Here is a 22,517-nt window from a genome sequence, read left to right on the forward strand (position 1 = left end):
CTTTTATTTGAAACCTTTTCTACACTGATAACATGAAAAGAGTCTCACCCTGGGCTGGATTCTCTTGGGCAGTAATAAATGATATATCTTACCAAGGCTTTTTCCAAAGGTGTCATGCAGAATGGATATCTCCCCTTTCCTCTCTCCCTGTTGGAGTTGAAAAGTCATTTGGTCACCGTCTTTATTTTGTAAGGGACTCTCTTCTCTCCGATGTCTCTGGAGCTCAAAGATATTTGCGAGTTCCCCGTCACTTTTCTCACATTCAGTGACTGCATCCTGGGAACCTCTTGCGGGGTCATTCTGCTTCTTCTCCAATTCCTGTTGATAATTCCTTGCATTTCTACTCTCATTCCTCTGGGAAATGTTCTCGCTGACATTTCCTGGTTGCCTTGGGATGTGTTCAATTTCTAGAAGCCATTTTTCTTCATTCTCCTCCCTCTTTATCCACTGCACTGCCTCAGTATCTGCTGGATAGAAACAAAAGATGGTAATCATGTATTAGTAACTATGGAGTGCTATTAATGATCAAGAAACAAAATCTTCTGGGGGGGGGGGAGATTGCCACCAACGATTAAAAGAGAGGGTGCGAGGGTGGGGGGATGGAATCGCTGCGAGACCCGGAAACCTGCAACATGCACAATGCCAGCTGCGGAAACCTTGAGAGAACATTCAGCAGCCCTACCTGGTTAAGTGCCAGGGAAAATCAGCAGATGGCCCAATCAATGTGGTTTAAGCCATTGGAAGCTTCTTCTCCTGCTTAAAACATGCTGAAGATCCTTAGATTTTTCTTCCGATGGATGCTTTTTTCAGCTTCAATATATGATCATGGCTATTTTTAGGATCTTCAAGAAATGCTTCCAGTTATGAGATTTCACACACTCTGTAGTTTTCCTAGTATGATCTCTGCTGTGGCAATGACATGGGACAAGCCAAGGACATCAGCAGAAGAAATATATTTGGTGTCTTTTGGTTTGCCAGTAATAACATGTCCTCTTTGCAAATACTGGAGCCCCATCAGAATTAGAGCCCCTTTTTTCATAAAAGTGTGCAATATTTCCAAATAGTTCACACTAATGCTGCCCGATTCACGATTCGAATCGATTCACCGATTCACTTCAGGTGAATCAATTCGAATCAATTCAAACCCCCCCCCCCAAAAAAAACAAAAACAACAACTCAGCTTCCCGATTCGGCTTCCCCTCCCTCCTGGCCCCCTAAAGCAGGAGTGGCAGCACTGCTCTTGCTGGCTGGCCGCTGCCGCACCTGCTTTAGAGGGTGAGGGGGGAGGGTCAGTTGGAAGTGCTGCTGTCCTGCTTCCTCCCCCCCTGGCATCCGGTTTCTCTCCCCTGACGTCCAGATTCCCCCCCTGGCCTCTCCGCACCGTTTACCTTTGAAGATCAGCCTGAAAACAAGATCGCGGTTATAGCATTTTTCCAAACTGCTTCGGAGCTGTTTCCTCCGCAGCGGTCCTGCCCCTCCTCTGATGTCAGAGGAAGGGCGGGACCGCAGCGGAGAAAACAGCTCCGAAGCAGTTTGGAAAGACGCTATAACCGCGATCTTGCTTGCAGGCTGGTCTTCAAAGGTAAACGGTGCGGGAAGGCCAGGGGGAAGCCACACACCAGTGGGAGGCCAGGGGGAACACGCAGGCCTTCCGGGGGGGGGGGGGGGGCAGGCCTTTAGGGGGGACAGGCAGGCAGGCCTTCAAAGGGGGGGGACAGGCCTTCAAAGGGGGGAGGCAGGCCTTCAAGGGGGGGAGGCAGGCCTTCAAGGGGGGGGGGAGGCAGGCCTTCAAGGGGGGGAGACAGGCCTTCAAGGGGGGGAGACAGGCCTGCAAGGGGGGGGAGAGACAGGCCTGCAAGGGGGGGGAGAGACAGGCCTGCAAGGGGGGGGAGAGACAGGCCTGCAAGGGGGGGGAGAGGACAGGCCTGCAAGGGGGGGGAGAGACAGGCCTGCAAGGGGGGGGAGAGACAGGCCTGCAAGGGGGGGGAGAGACAGGCCTGCAAGGGGGGGGAGAGACAGGCCTGCAAGGGGGGGGGAGAGACAGGCCTGCAAGGGGGGGGAGAGACAGGCCTGCAAGGGGGGGGGAGAGACAGGCCTGCAAGGGGGGGGAGAGACAGGCCTGCAAGGGGGGGGAGACAGGCCTGCAAGGGGGGGAGAGACAGGCCTGCAAGGGGGGGAGACAGGCCTGCAAGGGGGGGAGAGACAGGCCTGCAAGGGGGGGAGAGACAGGCCTTCAAGGGGGGGAGAGACAGGCCTTCAAGGGGGGGGAGACAGGCCTGCAAGGGGGGGGAGACAGGCCTTCAAGGGGGGGGAGACAGGCCTTCAAGGGGGGGGAGACAGGCCTTCAAAGGGGGGGAGACAGGCCTTCAAAGGGGGAGACAGGCCTTCAAGGGGGGAGACAGGCCTTCAAGGGGGGGAGACAGGCCTTCAAGGGGGGGAGACAGGCCTTCAAGGGGGGGAGACAGGCCTTCAAGGGGGGGAGACAGGCCTTCAAGGGGGGGGAGACAGGCCTTCAAGGGGGGAGACAGGCCTTCAAGGGGGGGAGACAGGCCTTCAAGGGGGGGAGACAGGCCTTCAAGGGGGGGGAGACAGGCCTTCAAGGGGGGGGGAGACAGGCCTTCAAGGGGGGGGAGACAGGCCTTCAAGGGGGGGAGACAGGCCTTCAAGGGGGGGAGACAGGCCTTCAAGGGGGGGGAGACAGGCCTTCAAGGGGGGGGAGACAGGCCTTCAAGGGGGGGGAGACAGGCCTTCAAGGTGGGGAGATAGCGGAGGCAAATTCTTATGTTCTTATGATGGACAATGGGATTTAGGGAGGGAAGGAACAAAAAGGGAGAGAAGTTGGACACAAGGGATGGTGGGGAGGGGGGGATAGGAGGATAGTTGGGAAAAGAAAGGGAGAGATGGTGGACCCTGGGATGGTGGGGAAGGTGGGAGAGATGCTGGATGAAAAGGTAGTTGAGAAAAGGTGGATCTGTGAATGGAAATGAAAAAAAGGAAAGATGCCAGACCTCCGGGGGAGGGAAGGGGAGGACAGAAATGGCAGATGGATGGTTAGCATGGAGAAAGAAGAAAGAAAGAGACCCTGGCAAGCAAGTTATCAGAAGACAATCAGAGCCTAGGACTGACAAAATTTGAATAAGGACCAGACAACAAAAGGTAGAAAAACTAATTTTATTTTCTGTTTTGTGTTTACAATATGTCAGATTTGAAATGTATCCTGCCAGAGCTGGTGTTAGACTGCAAATGTGAGCTAGGATTTAACAGAAAGAGGAAAAGTCCTTTTTGTTTCTTTATTTTCTTTACACCATAGCACCAGTGTGGTTAGGAGAAGCCAAAAGGGGTGAAGAAGCTATAAAATAAACCCACCAGGATGTTTGAAAAAAACACCCAATTGGGCAGGAAAATCGAATCGAATCAAAATTTTTTTCCCTGAATCGGGCAGCACTAGTTCACACTCTTAGCGATACTGCCCTGAAATGAAAATGAAACAAAATGTTTGGGCTGCCCATCCCTAGGAATTTAATGCTTTGTCACATCACTACATGTAAAAGGTTTCACTTCAGCACGCGTTCTGTGCTGCATTTCAGGGTCACCTTTCACTAGGAACCTTTTCTACACTGACAACGTGAAAAGGGTCCCACCCTGGGCTGGATTCTCTTGGGCAATAATAAATGATACATCTTACCACAGGTGTCATGCAGAATGGATATCTCCCCTTTCCTCTCTCCTTGGTGGAGTTGAAAAGTCATTTGGTCACCGTCTTTATTTTGCAAGGGTCTCTCTTCTCTCGGGTGTCTCTGGAGTTTAGGGATGGTTGTCAGTTCCCCATCACTTTTCTCACAATCGGTGACTGCATCTAGGGAGTGTCTTGCAGGGTCTCTCTGCTTCTTCTCCGATTCCTGTTGATAATTCCTTGCATTTCTACTCTCATTCCTCTGGGAAATGTTCTCGCTGACATTTCCTGGTTGTCTTGGGATGTGTTCAATTTCTAGAAGCCATTTTTCTTCATTCTCCTCCCTCTTTATCCACTGCATTGCCTCAGTATCTGCTGGATAGAAACAAAAGATGGTAATCGTGTATTAGTAACTATGGAGCGCTATTAACGATCAAGAAACAAAATCTTCTGAGCTCATATGACTACATGGGATTTTGGATGTTAAGAAATTCTGCAAAATAGCAAATAAGTCTTCAAACCTTTCTCTTTTTTTTTTTTTTTAGGAAGATAAGACGCATGAAAATCATTCATATAATATACAATTCCACTTGAATTTCTACAATTCTCACAGAAAAAAGTTTAATCCCTCCCCACCCCACATATAACAATCTTTATATTAGATATCCCATAATATAATAATTACATCTTTTCCATTTAACATTACATTACAGATTTCTATTCCGCCATTACCTTTCGGTTCAAAGCGGATTACAAAAAGAGTTATGGAAGAAGGGTTACAACGTTAGATCAGAGAAGGTTTCCAAGAGAGGGAAAAGTAGGATCTGGGGTTAGGGAGGGGATGGTAAGAGGGGGGTTAAGCTTTATCATGGTATTAAGCTTTATTAAGGGATTTCTTGAAGAGTATAGTTTTTCTTTCCTTTCTGGACATCTTGTAGTCTGGGGTTGTTGTCAATAGGTTGGAGACTTGGTTGTCTATCTTCGCTGCCTGAGTGGCCAGTAGTCCGTTGTATCGTTTTTTCCGTTTTACTTCTTTGATTGGGGGGTAAGTGAATGGGGTGTGTGTTTTTCTATGCCTGGTAGAGGTGGTTTGGATGAGGCGGTCGTTTAGGTAGGTTGGGCCTTAAGAAAACCTTAAGAAAACTAAAACCCACCCACCCTCCCTATACCATCTATATTAAAAAGGGGAAAATACTGATTATTCATTATAATAATTCATTAATGGCCCCCATACATCCTTAAATTTCTTAAAACATCCTTTTCTAACAGCTAATATTCTCTCCATTTTATACACATGACACACCGTACTCCACCAAAAAGAGTAATTCAATCTTGTGTAATCTTTCCAATTAAAAGTTATCTGTTGAATGGCAACTCCTGTTAGAATCATTAAAAGCTTATTATTATTGGAAGATATTTGAGATTTAGCCCTCATAGACATACCAAATAAGATGGTGTCATATGATAAAGCTACAGGGTTTTCAAACATACAATTTATTTGATCCCAAATCAATTTCCAAAAAGCATTAATAAAAGGACAATAAAATAATAAATGATCTAAAGTTCCAGCCTCAAGATGACAATGCCAACACCTATTAGACCTAGAGCTATCCAATTTTTGTAAACGCACAGGGGTCCAGAGTGCTCTATGCAACAGGAAAAACCATGTTTGCCTCATAGACGCAGACATTGTACATCTCATCCTCCAAGACCAAATGCGTGGCCATTGAGATGCATTAATTTGATGCTTAATCTCAATGCTCCAAATTTTTCTAAGTCCACTTTTTGGTTTCTTGTTCAAATAGCCAGATAATACTTTATACCACTGTGCGGCCTGGTGACCCAGAAAGTCTGCCTGAAAGCATAAGAATTCTAAGCTAAATTGATTATTAAGTAATTTCCATTCAGGGAACCCCGCCTGAATAGCCTGCTTCAATTGCAACCATTTATGTGAAATCTTTTTTTTTATTATTATTATTATGAAATAACAACATATGAACAAACAGTCCAGTAACATGGTCAAAGAAACACTGCCAGTTCCAGTAAGTCAACCACCCTACCACCCCCCCCCCACCCACTCCCTCCCCTGGGAACAGCCAAAGTACAAATCAATTCAATAATCGACTGCGAACCACTGGTGTCAGAGTGTCGCAAAATGGTAACCAACACCTTAAGTAGGATGATCCTAATTTAGAGTTCATATCTGCTATGGCCAGACGTTCGTATCCTGCCAGTTGTATCATTTGCACTCGCCAATGGGCCAATGATGGGGTGTTAGAGGACAGCCAACATTGAAGAATAGTTTTAAGGCCCATAAAGATAGTCTTCTGAACAAACGCTACCGCTCCTGGACGTTTGGGCATAAGATTAAATTTCAACGTAAAAAGAAAGGTGTTCGTGGGTGTCCAAGAACAGTTCCACATGGATTGAACGTGCTGTCCAATTCTTTTCCAATATGCTTGTATTCCCGGACATAACCAAAACATGTGTCCCAGTGTGGCCCTCGGGGTCGCGCATCTCGGGCAACAGTCTGTAGTACTTACATGCGCCCGATAAGCCCGAACTGGAGCAAAGTATGCTCGGGCCAAGAATTTATAGTAGCGTTCTTTTTCAACGGGAGACACCAATAGTTTCATTCCCAAGGAGAAACTCCGTGTAAGCATGTCCTGTGAAATATTAATTTGTAAGTCCTGAGTCCATTGATTGGCCAGAGAAGCATAATCCAGGTCTCCAGCCAAATCCTGCAAGAAGCGGTGGTGATAGCATAATGGTATGGGCTCCTGTGCCGTCAAGCTAAATGCTTCAGACAGTTTATCCTGAACTTCCTTTCTCAATGCAGATCCGGGCAGAGTGCTGATATAATGATGAAGTTGTTTATAGGAGAACCAGTCCCTGGACTCGAGCATAGAAGAGTCACACAGTGATTGAAAAGATTGGAGAGACCCATTAGACTGTAACACATGCCATAAATAATACATTCCCCTCCCATTCCACCAAAGGCGAGCCTTCGATGGCATACCCGGGGAAAAATCTCTATTGCCAGCGACAGGAAGACATGGAGACACATCACATCTAATATCCAGGCGCCGGCAAAGAGACCTCCAGATTCTTCTCAATGGAAATAAGAACAAATCCCCATAGGTCCCCTCCCGTTTAGGTAGGCTAGCAGCATGTAATAAGTAACTGAAGTGATAAGGGGTAAAAGCCGCACACTCCACCCCGGTAGCTGTAAAATAGGAGGTGTTGCAAAACCAGTCATTTAGATGTCGAATTTGACAAGCCTCATTCAATCTACCAATGTGTAAGAGACCCAGGCCCCCCTGGGAAGTAGGCAATGATAAGTTTCGTATAGGGATCCTCGATCTCCTTCCCCCCCAAAGAAAGCGAGAGACTGAGCTATGGTGTTGCCTAAGGTGGGCGCGAGATAACAAAACAGGTATTGTTTGTAAAACATAAAGCCATTGGGGGATCACCATCATATTGTATAAAGCAATCCTACCCATTAATGTCAATGGATATGTTCGCCATGCCTGCAGACGCCGGTCCGTCTGAGAGAGCAAAGGCAGTATATTTATAGAGTACATAGTGGTTAAGTCCCTAGGTAAAAGGACACCCAAATATCTAATGTGTGAAGTAGCCCATACAAGTGGAAAAGGGTCCGGCCAAGTGTCACTAATAATGAGTTGTAGAGGAAGTACCATTGATTTCTGCTTATTTAGTGTCAATCCGGAATATAAATGGAATTCGTCCAAAAGCTCTAATGCACGTATCAATGAGCGGTGTGGCTGAGCAAGAGTAAGCAGAATATCGTCTGCAAAGGCCAGTATTCTGAGTTGAGAGATTCCTTCCGATAATCCCACCAAGATGTCATCCCTCTGAATCGTACGTATTAGCGGTTCTAGATAGAGCAAGAAAAGTAAGGGAGACAGTGGACAGCCCTGACGAGTACCCCGGCCTACTGTAAAAGTCTGTGTTAGAATACCATTCACCAATAGGGAGGCAGTAGGATCTGTATACAACGCCCTCAAAGCTGACCAAAAACAGCCCGCTATCCCCATATATTGCAACACCTCAAAAAGGTAGTACCAGTTAACTTGGTCGAAGGCCTTTGCAGCGTCCAGGCTAGCCAAGATACCCGGGGTAGAAGTAGCTTGCGCTCTAGACATTGCCAATAACACTCTCCTAACATTCACCACTGAATGCCGACCCTGGACAAAACCTGCTTGCGCAGAGGAAACAACATGTGGTAATATAGGGGTCAGGCGGTTAGCCAGTAATCGAGCTAAAATTTTTATGTCCACATTAAGCAGGGATATGGGACGATAAGAGTCCACCTCATCTTTTGGTTTTCCCGGTTTATGGAGGAGTGTAATGGTGGCAGTATTAGCATGGGATGGAAAGGTTCCTTTCTCCAATGCCGCCACATAATAATTTCGAAGAGGTGCGCACACCTGCAGGGACATGATTTTGTAAAATTCAGTAGAAAACCCGTCGGGGCCTGGAGCCGTACATGATCGTAAATTTTTGATCGCTTTCTGAATCTCTGTTCCCTGTATCGGCCCATTTAGTACCGATCTCTGAAGGTCTGTGAATTTTGGCATGCCCGCATCTTCTAAATAGTCACAAACATCAGGGCCTGTATAAGTGCCAGGATGTTTATAAAAAGTAGAGAAATGTTGGTAAAAAGTCTCTGCAATGTCCGCTGGTTTAGTATGGTAAGAATTAGTTCCCGACTTGACACGGGAAATGTATCGATCGTCCTGCCAATTTTTAGTCAATGAAGCTAATAGTTTACCTGTTCTATTTCCAAAGCGATGGAATCTATACTTCCTATAAAAAAGGGAGCGCTTTGCCCGATCGTGCAGTAAGGCATTAAGAGCTACCTGTACCGAGTGCATCTCCTCCCCTAATATTTGAGTTGGATGAAGGAGATAACGTGCTTTTAATCTAGTATACTGATTCTCCAATCTAATAATACCATGGGATATTCGTTTACGACGAGCAGTGACAAAGGAAATTATTGCACCTCTGAGTACAGCCTTGGCCGTTTCCCAAAAGAGGTCAGGAGTGGATTGGTGTTGTCCATTAGTTATCAAGAAATCCTCCCAACAAGATCCCAAATGCGTTAGAAAAGTAGGATCATCTTTCAAGTGTGAAGGAAATCGCCAGCGACAGCTTCCTGAAGGCGGCGAGCCCCAGGACACATCCAACCAAACAGGACATTGATCGGAGATCGCCAAAGGTCCTATGGTGGCTTCAGATACCCGAGAAAAGAGAGATTCAGAAATAAAGGTATAGTCTAAACGAGAAAATGTCCCGTGTGCCCTCGACTGGTGGGTATAGTTCCGCTCGAATGGATGAAGTAGTCGCCAAGGATCTACCAAACCCAGGGATTTGCAAAGGAAGGGTAACCCTTTAGTATCGGCCGTAGAGGGAGAAACGGAAGGACCCGAACGGTCAACCGTATTATCCATCACTTGATTAAAATCTCCCACCACCAATAAGGGGACAGTAGTATCCTGGAGTCCCAAAGAAACTAAGGAGTTAATATAGGATTGTGAGTAGCTATTAGGCCCATACGTAATTAGCAATCTAAAGTCTGTGCCCTGCAGTGAAACATGTAACAGCAAGTTCCTACCCTGTATGTCTGAATGGCAGGAGGTGACAGCGCACTTCAAACCCTTGCGAACCAGTAAGCACACACCAGCGCGTTTACCTGAGGATGAGGCATAAAAAACTGAGCCCACCCATCCGCGCTTCAGCTTTTCTGATTCTGCAGCAGTCAATTTAGTCTCTTGCAAACATGCCAGATCTGCTCGATGGTGTCTCAAGTGTTGCAATATTTTGGATCTTTTAACTGGTGATGTTATTCCGGAAACATTCCAAGATACAATTCGAAGCGCGCTGTCACCCAGGGTCCACAAAAAAATCAGTCATACAGAAACTTATTTTCAAACAACACGCCCAGGCACCCAGCCTTACCCGAGCATGTACCCCACCACACCAGGCAGAATGCAGAAGTAACAAACAGTAGTTCAGCAGAAGAGCAGTAAAATAAGCCCAGAGGAAAAACTTAACCATAACAATCTGTATTCCCTCAGGCTGTTCCCATTCCCTTTCCCCCTCCCAAATCCCAACCCCTACAGACCCAGATACCTTACAACACATATCCCGTCCGGAATATGTAAGAGACCCGTAGGACACCAAACGGAACCCCAATCCCCTTAAGGAACAATGATCTAAAGTGTTCAGTGAGCTAGTAAACACAGAGGATACACCCTATCTGAGCAAGTTAGATTCCATCCTAGCCAGAAAGAAAGGTGTTCAACTCAGAAGCTCTCAAGGCGGGTCCCTCGGTGATTTCAAGTGGGTATTGATGAACTCAGCTGCCTCTGATGCATGAAGGAATAGCCGCCAAGCGCCCTCATGGTATATTTTCAATAGAGCAGGGTATACAAACAGAAAGCGCTGCTTGAGATCCACCAAGCGCTTGCAAAGAGGATAAAATTCTTTTCTCTTGTCAGTGAGAGCTGTGGAGTAATCCTGGCTGATTCTGACTGTCGATCCCTGCAGCGTCAGCGCATCCTTTCTCACCCGGTACTGGCGTAGTATGGCTGCTTTATGTTGGTAATTCAGAAATTTTACTATGACCACACGCGGTCTAGCATCATGCGCAGGCCTTGATCCCATTCTATGGGCCCTTTCTAAGCAGAAGGAGCTGGAAGTCATGGCCTCTGGAAATTCTATTTCAAGCCAATGCTCCAGTTCAGCCGGCAATCGGGTATCCGGGATTGATTCCGGAATACCCAGGAATCGAAGGTTGCTGCGACGTGACCTGTTTTCCAGGTCATCAATCTTTTCGGCTTGTCGTTGCACTACTTCCTGCAATGCTGCAATGTCCAGTTCATGGGAGTTAACAGTGTCCTCTGTCGTGGACACCCGTTGCTCTAATTCCGTCGTGCGGGCCGCTGTGTCGGTTATCAGGTGTTCCAGGCGGGTCATAGTCGTGGTTATCACCTCCATCTGCGGTCCCAGCACTTGAGCCACCGCCGATTTTATGTCTGCCAACACCGCTGCTGTGAACTCGGACACAGCCGTGCCCGAGGCGGCCGCCATTTTGTGTGCGCCCGCGTTTTGCTTCGGCATGCTAGCCCGCACTTCCTTAGCTCTCGCTGCCTCTTGCGATCGGGTAATATATTTTTCCATGCGTGCCCGTCGCTGCACAGCGTCAGGAGACCCGGCCAGGGTGAAATTCAATAGCGTATTCGCTCAATGAAGGGGATCGGGGCCCGGAGCCGATGTGGAGCACGTCCTCAGCGGCTCATAGCGTCATGTGACCTCCTTGCAACCATTTATAACTTTGTTTTTTATCAAGACCAAATTTAGATTGCAATTGTGAAAACTCCAGCATCTTACCATTTTCTATAACATCATTTAGAGTACGTATTCCTGCTTTAATCCAATCCCTCCAAACAACCTTAAAACCGCCTATTTGGATCTTGGAGTTTAGCCATATATTTTGATAAGTCGATTTTTGAATTGTAAGAGGAGTTAAATTATTAATATATTTTAAAGTTTTCCATGTGTCCATAATTATTCTATTACTTTTTCGTATCCTAGGCATTTGAATACTACATAAATGACGAAGCCTTATAGGAAACATGAGCTGCCATTCCAACCATAACCAGTCCGGAAGTTTCTCCATGAGTTCTGGGAGGACCCAGTAAATACCTTGGCGCAATATATAGGATTGATGATACCTATAGAAATTTGGTAAATTTACTCCTCCCTCCTCAATTGGTTTTTGTAAAGTCACTAAGGCAATTCTAGCAATTTTACCCAGCCAAATAAATTTAGTAATAATACTGTTTAACAACTGGAATCATTCCCATTTGGTAACAAACAACAGGCAAAATCATCATTTTGACAGTTTGGACTCTTCCCCACCACGACAAAGGATTCCATTGCTCACATAACTCTGTTACTTTTTGCAATAAAAATTTTTCATTCACTTTTACTGTCTCATCAAGTGTATTTTTTAACCATATACCTAAATATTTTATTCCTTCTTCTTTCCATATAAAAGGGAATGCATCAAATAGTCCTCTTGTACAATGCATGTTTAAAGGAAGAACTTCTGATTTAGACCAATTTATTTTATATCCAGAGAATTTTCCAAATTTCTCAATCAACTCAAGTAAACATGGAAAGCACAGTTACTTACCGTAACAGGTGTTATCCATGGACAGCAGGCATATATTCTCACATGTGGGTGACGTCATCTACGGAGCCCCGATGCGGAAGCATTTTCAAGCAAACTTGATTGAAGATTTAAGTTTGCTCTGCTGCTCCACGCATGCGTGCCTTCCTGCTCCACTAGGGGGCGCATCCCCTCGTGGTCTCCAGTTCACTTAACTAGCAAAGAAGCCAACCTCGGGGAGGTGGGCGGGTTGTGAGAATATATGCCTGCTGTCCATGGATAACACCTGTTACGGTAAGTAACTGTGCTTTATCCCAGGACAAGCAGGCATGATATTCTCACATGTGGGTGACCTCCAAGCTAACTGAAAAGGGATGGAGGGAAGTTGGCAATTTAAGCAAATAGATTTTGCAAAACCGATTGGCCGAACCGGCCATCGCTCCTGGACAATGAGTCCAGACAGTAATGGGAGGTGAAAGTATGAACCGAAGACCACGTGGCAGCCTTGCAGATTTCCTCAATAGGTGTGGACCTGAGGAACGCTACGGAGGCTGCCATCGCTCGGACCTTGTGTCCCGTTACTCGACCATGCAGTGCGAGACCAGCCTGAGCGTAGCAGAAGGAGATGCAATCGGCCAACCAGTTGGACAAGGTGCGCTTGGAGACTGGGTGACCTAACCTGTTTGGGTCGAAGGACAAAAACAATTGTGGGACTTTCCGGTGTGGTTGAGTGCGTTGGAGGTAGAAGGCCAACGCTCTCTTAGTCAAGAGTATGGAGCGCCACCTCTCCGGGATGAGAGTGGGGCTTGGGAAAAAACACAGGTAAGACAATGGACTGATTGAGATGAAAATCAGACACTACTTTAGGCAAGAACTTTGGATGAGTGCGGAGTACCATCTTGTCGTGATGGAATACCGTGAAGGGTGGGTCCGCCACTAGAGCTTGTAGCTCACTGACCCGCCGAGCGGAGGTGAGCGCAAGCAGGAAAATCACCTTCCAAGTGAGGAATTTTGGATGGCATTTGTCTAGGGGCTCAAATGGAGGTTTCATTAGTTGAGCCAGAACCACGTTAAGGTCCCAAACCACCGGAGGAGGTTTGAGAGGAGGGAGGACATTCAGAAGACCCTTCATGAAGCGAGAGACTAGGGGGTGGAGCGAGAGGGCTTTCCCTTCCAGGGGCTGATGGAAGGCTGCAATCACACTGAGGTGTACTCGAATGGAGTTGGTCTTTAGGCCGGAGTGAGATAATTGCAGTAAATAGTCAAGGACCAGGGGGACGGGGACCGACACCGGGTCCTGGCTGTAAGAGGAGCACCAGGCTGAGAATCTGGTCCACTTTTGGGAGTAGCAGGTTCTCGTTGAGGTCTTTCTAGAGGCCTCCAATATCTCCTTGACTGATTGAGACACGGGGAGAGAAGTCAGGGGGAGAGAAACCAAGCATTCAGATGAAGAGATTGAAGATTGGGATGTAACAGCGAACCCTGACCCTGTGATAGTAGAGAGGGAAACCGAGGCAGAGGCAGTGGATCTCTGACACTGAGTTGAAGCAGAAGGGAAAACCAAGGCTGGCGTGGCCAGCGAGGAGCAATCAGGATCAGGGTGGCTTGTACTGTTTTCAGGTGGACAAGCGTCCGCAGGATCAGAGGAAACGGCGGGAACGCGTACAGGAACCTTCCCTCCCAGTCGAGGAGGAAGGCATCGGCCTCGAGCCGGTCCGGGGAGTACATCCGGGAGCAGAAGAGAGGCAATTTGTGATTGTGGGGGGATGCGAACAGATCTATTTGAGGTGTCCCCCACTGTTTGAACACCTGTCGTAGGGTTTGAGAGTACAGTGACCACTCGTGTGGCTGGAGGAGGCGGCTGAGTCTGTCCGCCAGACAGTTTTGTTCTCCTTGTATGTACACCGCTTGAAGGAAGGTGTTGTTGGAGATTGCCCATTTCCAGAGGCGCAGGGCTTCCCGACAGAGGGACCAAGACCCTGTTCCAACTTGTTTGTTTACATAGTACATTGCTACCTGGTTGTCGGTTCGGATGAGGACCACCCGGTCGTGGAGCAGATGTTGAAAAGCTACAACTGCGAGATAGATGGCCCGGAGCTCTAGCACGTTGATGTGACAGCGGCGGTCTTCCGCTGACCACATCCCCTGCGTGCGTAGGCCGTCCAGATGGGCTCCCCAAGCATACTCTGACGAGTCCGTGGTGAGTACCTTGCTGTGATGAGGGGCGAGGAAGAATAAACCTTTGGAAAGATTTGAAGAGTCGGCCCACCAGCGGAGCGATCTTTGCAAGGAAGGAGTCACTGTCACGGGACGGTCGATCGGGTCCTGGTCTTGACGCCATTGAGAGGCCAGGGTCCATTGAGGGATTCTCAGATGGAGGCGGGCAAAGGGTGTGACATGGACGGTGGAGGCCATGTGGCCTAGAAGAGTCATCATCTGTCGAGCTGATACCGAGGTCAGCAGAGAGATCCTTCGACTCAGACTTACTAACGCCTCTAGGCGCGGGGGGGGGGAAGGAACGGAGGCGAACCGTATCCAGCGTGGCCCCGATGAACTGTAGGGACTGCGAGGGGCGTAGTTGGGATTTTGGGAAGTTTATTTCGAACCCCAGACTTTGTAGGTAGGTAATAGTCTGTTGGGTCGCTGAGATAACCCCTTCCCTGGACGGGGCTTTGATCAGCCAGTCGTCCAGGTAGGGGAATACCTGGAGGCCCTGGGAGCGTAAGGTTGCTGCGACCACCACGAGACACTTGGTGAAGACCCGAGGTGATGATGCTAGGCCAAAGGGGAGGACTCGGTATTGTAGGTGCCAGTCCCCTACCTGAAAACGCAAGAACTTGCGGTGAGCGGGGTGTACTGGGACATGTGTGTACGCCTCCTTCAGATCGAGGGAGCAGAGCCAGTCGCCCTCGTCGATCAGGGGGTAGAGGGTCGGTAGGGAAAGCATCCGAAATTTTTCCCGTACTAGAAATTTGTTGAGGCGTCTCAAGTCTAGTATTGGGCGTAGGTCTCCCGTTTTTTTCGGTACCAGGAAGTAACGGGAATAGAAGCCCTTCCCCCGTTGGTCGGGGGGAACCTCCTCCACTGCCCTAAGGCGAAGCAGGTCTCGAGCCTCGGAGAGGAGTAGGGGTAGCTGCGTCCGGTTGGGAGGGCAATTCCTTGGGGGGTTGTCTGGAGGAATGGCCCAAAAGTTGAGAGAGTATCCTGATGAGATCACGCCAAGGACCCATGCATCCGACGTGACTTGTTCCCAGCGAGGGTAAAAGGCTTTGAGGCGACCCCCGATGGGAAGGAGGCCTGGGACTATGGCGGAGGGGGCCCGCCCCCTTCCGCGAATCCCGTCAAAAGGACGGGGATGGTTTGGAAGTCGCAGGCGGTTGGGACTTGGGCATGGCCCGGTGGTGGCCTTGCGGACGCCTGGGTGGAGGCCGCGAGAAGGGAGGGGTGGATTTTTGTGGGTAGCGGCGTGGAGGGGCCCTGAACGGCCTGGGCGCGGGCGGTTTAGGTTTTTGCCTGACGAGGGAGGCAAACGAGCGTTCGTGTTCGGAGAGGCGTTTTGTGGCCACCTCGATCGTGTCATCGAACAGTTCTTTTCCCACGCAGGGTAGGTTAGCCAACCGGTCCTGTAAGTTGGGGTCCATGTCGACCAGGCCCAGCCAAGCTAGTCGGCGCATGGCGATAGCAAAGGCTGCCTCTCTGGAGGAGAGTTCGAAGCCATCATAGGCCGCGTGGAATAGATGGAGGCGCAGGTTGGAGAGGGACTCTAAAAGCAGGCCAAACGCTCCTTGGCGGGAGGCCGGTAGGTCAGTCTCAAAGGCTCTCAATAGTCCAATGAGGTGTTTGAGGTAGGATGTGAAGGTGAAAGTGTAGCTTTGCACCCTAGAGGCCATCATGGCATTCTGATATAGTCTCCTGCCGAACTTGTCTAGGGTTCGGCCTTCTCGGCCTGGGGGGACCGCGGCTGAGACCCGGGATGGGTGGGCCTTTTTCAAGGAGGATTCTACTAGCAGCGACTGGTGGGAGAGCTGTGGTTGTTCGAATCCTGGGTAGGGTACTGTGCGGTACTTGGCCTCCATTTTGGAGGGTACGGCTGTGACCATGTAGGGGGTCTCCAGGTTCCTGAAGAAGGCCTGTTGGAGTACCGGGTTAGGCGGTAGGCGGAGGTACTCTCTGGGCAGTGATGGCATATCCAGCTCCGCTAGGTATTCCTTAGAGTATCTGGAGTCGGACTGGAGGTCTAAGTCCAAAGCGTGGCCCATGTCCTGGACAAAGCGAGTGAAGGATGGGCGAGATGTTCCCGAGGCCCCGTGCGGGGTCGGTGAACGAGACCTCCGTCGGGTGGAGAAGGATGGGGAGGCTTCCCTCGAGTATCGAGGTTCCTGCTCCGATCCACGCTCCGAGACCGGGAAAGTACTGTGAAAGTGGTCCGGTGTCGTAGATCTCCGACGTCTCGAGGAGCCCCTTGGAGACGATGTCGGGGTTCGAGGTACCGATCGATGTCGAATCGGTGACCTCGACCCGGACTCCCTCGGTGACAACCTGCAACCTCGGGTCGGAGTCCCGGTCCGAGGGGGAGTTCGGAGGATGCGCGGGTTGGAGAGTGATAACTCAGCCACCCTTAGCGGTCCCGTACGAGGTGTAGGTGAACGGCCTCGTAGAGTGGGGGAACCCCGGGCCTTCTTGGAGGTACGGCGGTTCGAGGTGTCTGTCGTTTTAGCACTACGTTTTGCACCGCGGCGGTCTGTGGAGGGAGAGCGCCTCGAGTGCCTCGGTGAAGAGTCCGAGGAGGATGGAATGCGGCGAAGCTTGCGCGCTTTTCTTCGAGGTGGCTCGACGCGAGGCTCAGGTTGGTCTGGCACATGCAGAGTCAAGGTCAAGGCCGGTTGCAAATGGGCCATTGCAGCGGACAGCTCCAACGAGATCATCGCTCGGAGTAGGTCCTGGAAAACGGGCACGGACAGCATCGAGGGCATGTCCACTGCCTCGGTGCACTCCACCGGGGGCGACCTCTTATCAGAGTATTCCCGTGTGGTGGAGGCACGGCCCGAAGGCTTGGAGGGCTTCGCCGGGGCTGTAAGCATGGGACTTCCGCCATGCGTCGCCGGCGTCCCCGAGGCTGGTTTCTTTGCTGGTACAGAACCTGCAGAGGGAAGAGGGGACTTACCCGGAGCCGAAGTCTTCTGTTGCCCCGAGGACTTCAGGTTCGAGTCTAGAGGCGATGCCGAGGTATTCGGGGCCGAGGTCGAGGCCGGGGCCGACCTCGAGGCCGAGGTAGAGGGTTGGTCCGGGTCGAAAAGGTCCGCCATGCGGGCTTTCCTTCGACGGAGGGCCCGGTTCTGGAAAGTAGCGCACTGGGGGCAGGAGTCGGTTGGATGAGCGGCCCCCAGGCAGAGGATGCACCGGCGATGCGGTTCTGTGATGGAAAGAAGCCGCTCACACCGGGAGCACTTTTTAAAGCCGGTCAAAGGCCGGGACATAGAATCGAATCTGGCCGCGGCTCAAATAGCCACGCGGCCACGGGGACCCGGAAGCCTCCGGGTCGGTGGAAAACGAAGCAGGAACAGTTGAAACAAGAAAAAAAACTCACGCACAGCGACTAAATCGAGAAAAACAAGAAAAAATTGCGGTGCTAGAAGGCAGTTGGGGCAGAGCCTGAAAAAACACGACTTCTAGGCTCAGCGGAAAATTTTGAACTGGAGAGCACGAGGGGATGCGCCCCCTAGTGGAGCAGGAAGGCACGCATGCGTGGAGCAGCAGAGCAAACTTAAATCTTCAATCAAGTTTGCTTGAAAATGCTTCCGCATCGGGGCTCCGTAGATGACGTCACCCACATGTGAGAATATCATGCCTGCTTGTCCTGGGATAATGGTTGTTTCAGGATTTCTCAAATTAAGCAATATATCATCTGCATAAGCAGATACTTTATACTCTTTTCCAGAACGTAGAATACCCTGTATCTCCTTCACTTGTTGAATAGCTAATAATAAGGGTTCAAGCACTATATCAAAAAGCAAATGAGATAAAAGACAACCCTGCCTAATCCCCCTTTGCAATTTAAAACAATCAGAAAAATTATTATTTATATATAATCTAGCAACAGGAGAGCTATACAAGGTTTTAATCATTTGTATAAATCCCGAACCAATGCCAAACCATTCCATAGCCTGATACATAAACGTCCATTCCACCCGATCAAAAGCCTTCTCTGCATCCAAAGATACTGAGAAAGCTGGATCTCCTATTTCTTTTGTTAGGTATAAGATCTGCAAAGCCAATCTAGTATTATTAGAAGAGTGTCTCTGAGCAACAAAACCAGTCTGGTGCATACCAACTATATGAGGAAGAGCCTTTGCCAAACGCATGGCCAAAAGCTTGGCTAATAACTTACCATCAACATTAATCAAAGAAATAGGCCTGTAGTTTGAAACCAGCATGGGATCTTTATTTGGCTTTGGCAAAACAATGGTCAACGATTCTGCCATAGTGCCTGAAATAACCTTTATTTAGTTGATTCTGATATAAATTTAATAAATAAGGTAATAGGGTAATTTGAAACGTTTTATAAAACTCTATCGTAAAACCATCACCACCTGGAGCGGTCCCTACTCATTATATTTATATTTAACTTTTAAAAGATCTTGTAGCGTGGAATTTTCCCATTTTTCTATCAATTTTGCCTCTAAAATCTTAATCTCTTGCTCTAACTTAATAAATTGCTTTTTTAATTGTTTTTTAGAATAAGCTGAAAATAAATATTATTTGTCCTTTCATAGTTGCCTTAAAAGCATCCCACAAGATTTCTAACGAGACTTCTTCCGTATTATTAATTTGAAAATATTCATTTATCTTTGTTTGAAATGTTTCACAAAATTTTGGGTATGCAAGCAATGCATTATCAAATCTCCACACAGGCCTATCATTATCTTGATCAACAAAATTTAAATTTATCCAGACACCACCATGATCAGATAAAATTATTGGATCTATAGTAGCTTGAAGCCATCGGCGCAGTGTGCGACAGCCTCAAAGAAAGCAAACAGAATGCTGGGCATCATCAAAAAGGGTATCACAACCAGGACGAAAGAAGTCATCATGCCACTGTATCGTGCAATGGTGTGCCCGCACCTGGAATACTGTGTCCAGTACTGGTCACCGTACCTCAAGAAAGACATGGCAGTACTCGAGGGAGTCCAGAGAAGAGCAACAAAACTGATAAGAGGTATGGAAAATTTTTCATACGCTGACAGGTTAAAAATGCTGGGGCTGTTCTCCCTGGAGAAGAGGAGACTTAGAGGGGACATGATAGAAACCTTCAAAATCCTGAAGGGCATAGAGAAAGTGGACAAGGATAGATTCTTCAAACTGTGGGGAACCACAAGCACTAGGGGTCACTCAGAGAAATTGAAAGGGGACAGGTTCAGAACAAATGCTAGGAAGTTCTTTTTTACCCAGAGGGTGGTAGACGCATGGAACGCTCTTCCAGAGGTTGTGATAGGCCAGACCACAGTACAGGGGTTCAAGGAAGGTTTGGATAGGTTCCTAAAGGATAAAGGGATTGAGGGGTACAGATAGAAGCAGAGGTAGGATATAAAAATGGTCAAATCACTTCACAGGTCAAAGGACCTGGTGGGCCACCGCGGGAGCGGACCGCTGGGCGGGATGGACCTCTGGTCTGACCCAGTGGAGGCAACTTCTTATGTTCTTATGAGTGACATTTTGTACTAATTTATCTGAAACCAAAACATAATCAATTCTAGAGAAAGATTTATGGACATGTGAACAAAATGAAAATTCTCGATCATTAAAATGAAGAATGCGCCAGATATCTTTTAAATTACAGGAATTTGCAAAATTATCTAACCCTAATGATTTTAAAATTTTACTAGGTTTTTTATCTAATAAAGGATCCATAACAGCATTGAAATCTCCTGCTACTATTACTAGCAGCCAGTGGTAGAACTATTTGTTGCAGAGTTTTAAAAAAATTCAATTTGATTCGAATTAGGGCCATACACATTAAAAAGCGCTACAGTAGTACTGCCCATACTCATGTTCACATGTATCCACCTTCCTAATTGATCTGCAGCCACCAAGTTAAACACTGTAGTGCATTTTTTATTAATCAGAATAGCTACACCTGCTTTTTTCCCTACCGCAGGAGCAAAGAAGCAATCCTTCACCCAATTACCAATTAGTTTCTTTGATTCATCTCCAGTAAGGTGAGTCTCCTGTATAAAACAGACATCCGCATTCTGCTGTTTTAAATATAATAGCGTCTTCTTTCTTTTTATCGGACGATTAAGGCCATTAACGTTTAAAGAAAAAATTTTAAAATCCATTTAAACAAAATGAAACATAATAATTACATATTTCTGCATTATAATTATTATATAATCATTTCCCCCACATTGAAAATTTAATTCAATCCCCAACCCACTCCCAAATACTCTCCCATTACACCCCCCACCTTTCCCCCCCAATATAACATTGTCAACTTCGAAGCGTATATACATAGCTCAAGTAAATGAGAAACTCCCCCCAGGCCAAATTCATAACAACTCTGCTAAATATAATAATCATCTTAAATATTACATTGTAAGTCATTTAGCTAACCATAAATCACTTAAAATCTACTCTCAATCCATTTCCTCACTTTAATAACATAAAATAAATATTTGTTATATATCACATATGACCAAGAGTATTTAATTTCTTCTTAAATTCAAAACTTAGATCTCCATTAAACATAAGATTTCTGCAGTCCACAAAAATTCATATTCTTGAATATTCCTCATTCCCCTCATTTCCCTCTCCATTCTAAAGGCAATACATTCCAATCTTCATGTACTCAAATCATCTCTTATCAACTTATAAACCATCCAATTAGTAAATTATTTCATCATATAATTTCCTTTTTCATTCACTCATTCTACCATACATCCTTCACATTTATTCCTGAACTAATAAAATTTATATCCAGAATTGCAGGAACATTACCATAGCGCCTAAAATAAATAGAAAGCTAATATATTCTTTCATCTTCACGCTATACTTAATATCTTGCTTATTATATTTCTTATTTATCTACTTATATTTTATCCCCCCTACTTTTTTTTTTTTTTCCTTAAACAAGTTAATCCATTTATTATGATACTTCAGGCTCATACCACCATGGAAGTTCATATTATGATACATAAATAAACCACTCTACATCAACACTTGAACATAACTCCAAGCATTGCTTATGTTATATAATTATTATAGCAATCCAGCAACCTATTCCAAAGCGCAGCAGGTCTTAACATTCTATTTTCAGCTTCACCTATCCATTTCAGTGCAGTAGTTCATCCAATTTTCTGGAAGCCATCTTCAGGTTCTTCTTATGCTAAGCTGCATCATCTGTACATCTCTATTAAAATTCATATGTATCACCAAACTTTAAATCTAGGCAAAGGTCAGATGTGAAATAGAAATCAAAGTGAGGATCCCGCCGTATCATACAAGCGATCCTCATCAGTCTCAGCATTTCACATCATATCCCACTACCTTTTCCATATTGTCAAATCATTCAACATCTTCCATATTTGTTCATCTTTTTAAACTTCCGCTGACCCTTTGCCATATAAACATTAATCAAAAATGTTATTTTTCCATATCTCTGACATTCCATCACAACACTGCAGCAAGCCTCCCTCATGGCTGGTCACATGACCTAGTCAGAATGTTGAGTTTTTTTTCAAAAGTTAACTGCATCAAATCCTTGCTGGAAAACATATTCTTCTTATCCATTTCCTCCATTTATAAACTTTTAAAAGTTCTCAGTTTAATAATAAAATGATCAAAAACAAAGATCAAATAAACAAGAAATCAACATCTAACTAATTTTCAAGAGTCCATAGATAAATCAAACTGATCCAAAAATTCTTTCAACTTAGCTGCCTCCTCAAAATTATATGTTTTGTTTTCATAGGTCACTCTCATAATTGCTGGATATACCAAGCCATACCTTGCACCCAAAGCTCTTAATCTAGGTCTCAAATCCAGAAGCTGCTTTCTTCTATAAGCAGTGGCTTTTGCAAAGTCTGGAACTATGAAAACTTTTGAATCTTGGCATTTAAGATCTTTATTATCTTTAGCAAGCTTCATAATTTCTGCCACCTGCTGATATCATAATAGCTTGAAAATAATTGGACGGGGACCCTTTTGACTGCTTGATTTCCTCATTGGGATCCGGTGTGCCTTTTCTATTTCTAATGGGAAAGGACTCTACAATGACAAGATTTTTGAAATAAAGGACATCACAAATTTTATAGGATCTTCTTGTTCAACACCTTCAGGCACCCCGATCAGACGTAAATTATTTCGCCTTTCTCGGTTTGACAGATCCTCCAGATCCCTTTTTAAAGCCTCTATTTCTTTGTGATCCTTTTTGCATTCCCTCAAATCTGCTTCAGATTTTTCAGCGCGCTTTTCCAACTGTTCAATTTTAAAATCAGCCGCCTGCATTCTTTTATTCAAACTTTCCACTTCCTCTTTAACCTCTTTTATGTTCTTAGCGCTTTCCAATACAATTTCTTTAATTTTCTGTAATTCATTCATCAGATCTTTGTTTTCTATTTCCTCTGATGGCAACGGGACCGTTGA

General features: G+C 46.7%; 1 protein-coding gene across 1 annotated transcript in view; it reads right to left on the bottom strand.

Moving 5' to 3' along the window:
- Positions 1–22,517, bottom strand: part of LOC117355033 (zinc finger protein 850-like) — a 105,050-nt gene that overhangs the window by 72,746 nt on the left and 9,787 nt on the right. The window contains exons 4-5 of the mRNA XM_033932978.1: positions 3,686–4,048; positions 93–467 (exon numbers count right to left, since the gene is read on the bottom strand). Of these exons, the coding sequence (XP_033788869.1) occupies positions 93–467; positions 3,686–4,048 (738 nt within the window). The remainder of the gene's footprint in view (positions 1–92; positions 468–3,685; positions 4,049–22,517) is intronic.

The sequence above is a fragment of the Geotrypetes seraphini genome, chromosome 2 (genome assembly GCF_902459505.1).
Source record: "Geotrypetes seraphini chromosome 2, aGeoSer1.1, whole genome shotgun sequence".
In the NCBI taxonomy this organism is placed as follows: domain Eukaryota; kingdom Metazoa; phylum Chordata; class Amphibia; order Gymnophiona; family Dermophiidae; genus Geotrypetes; species Geotrypetes seraphini.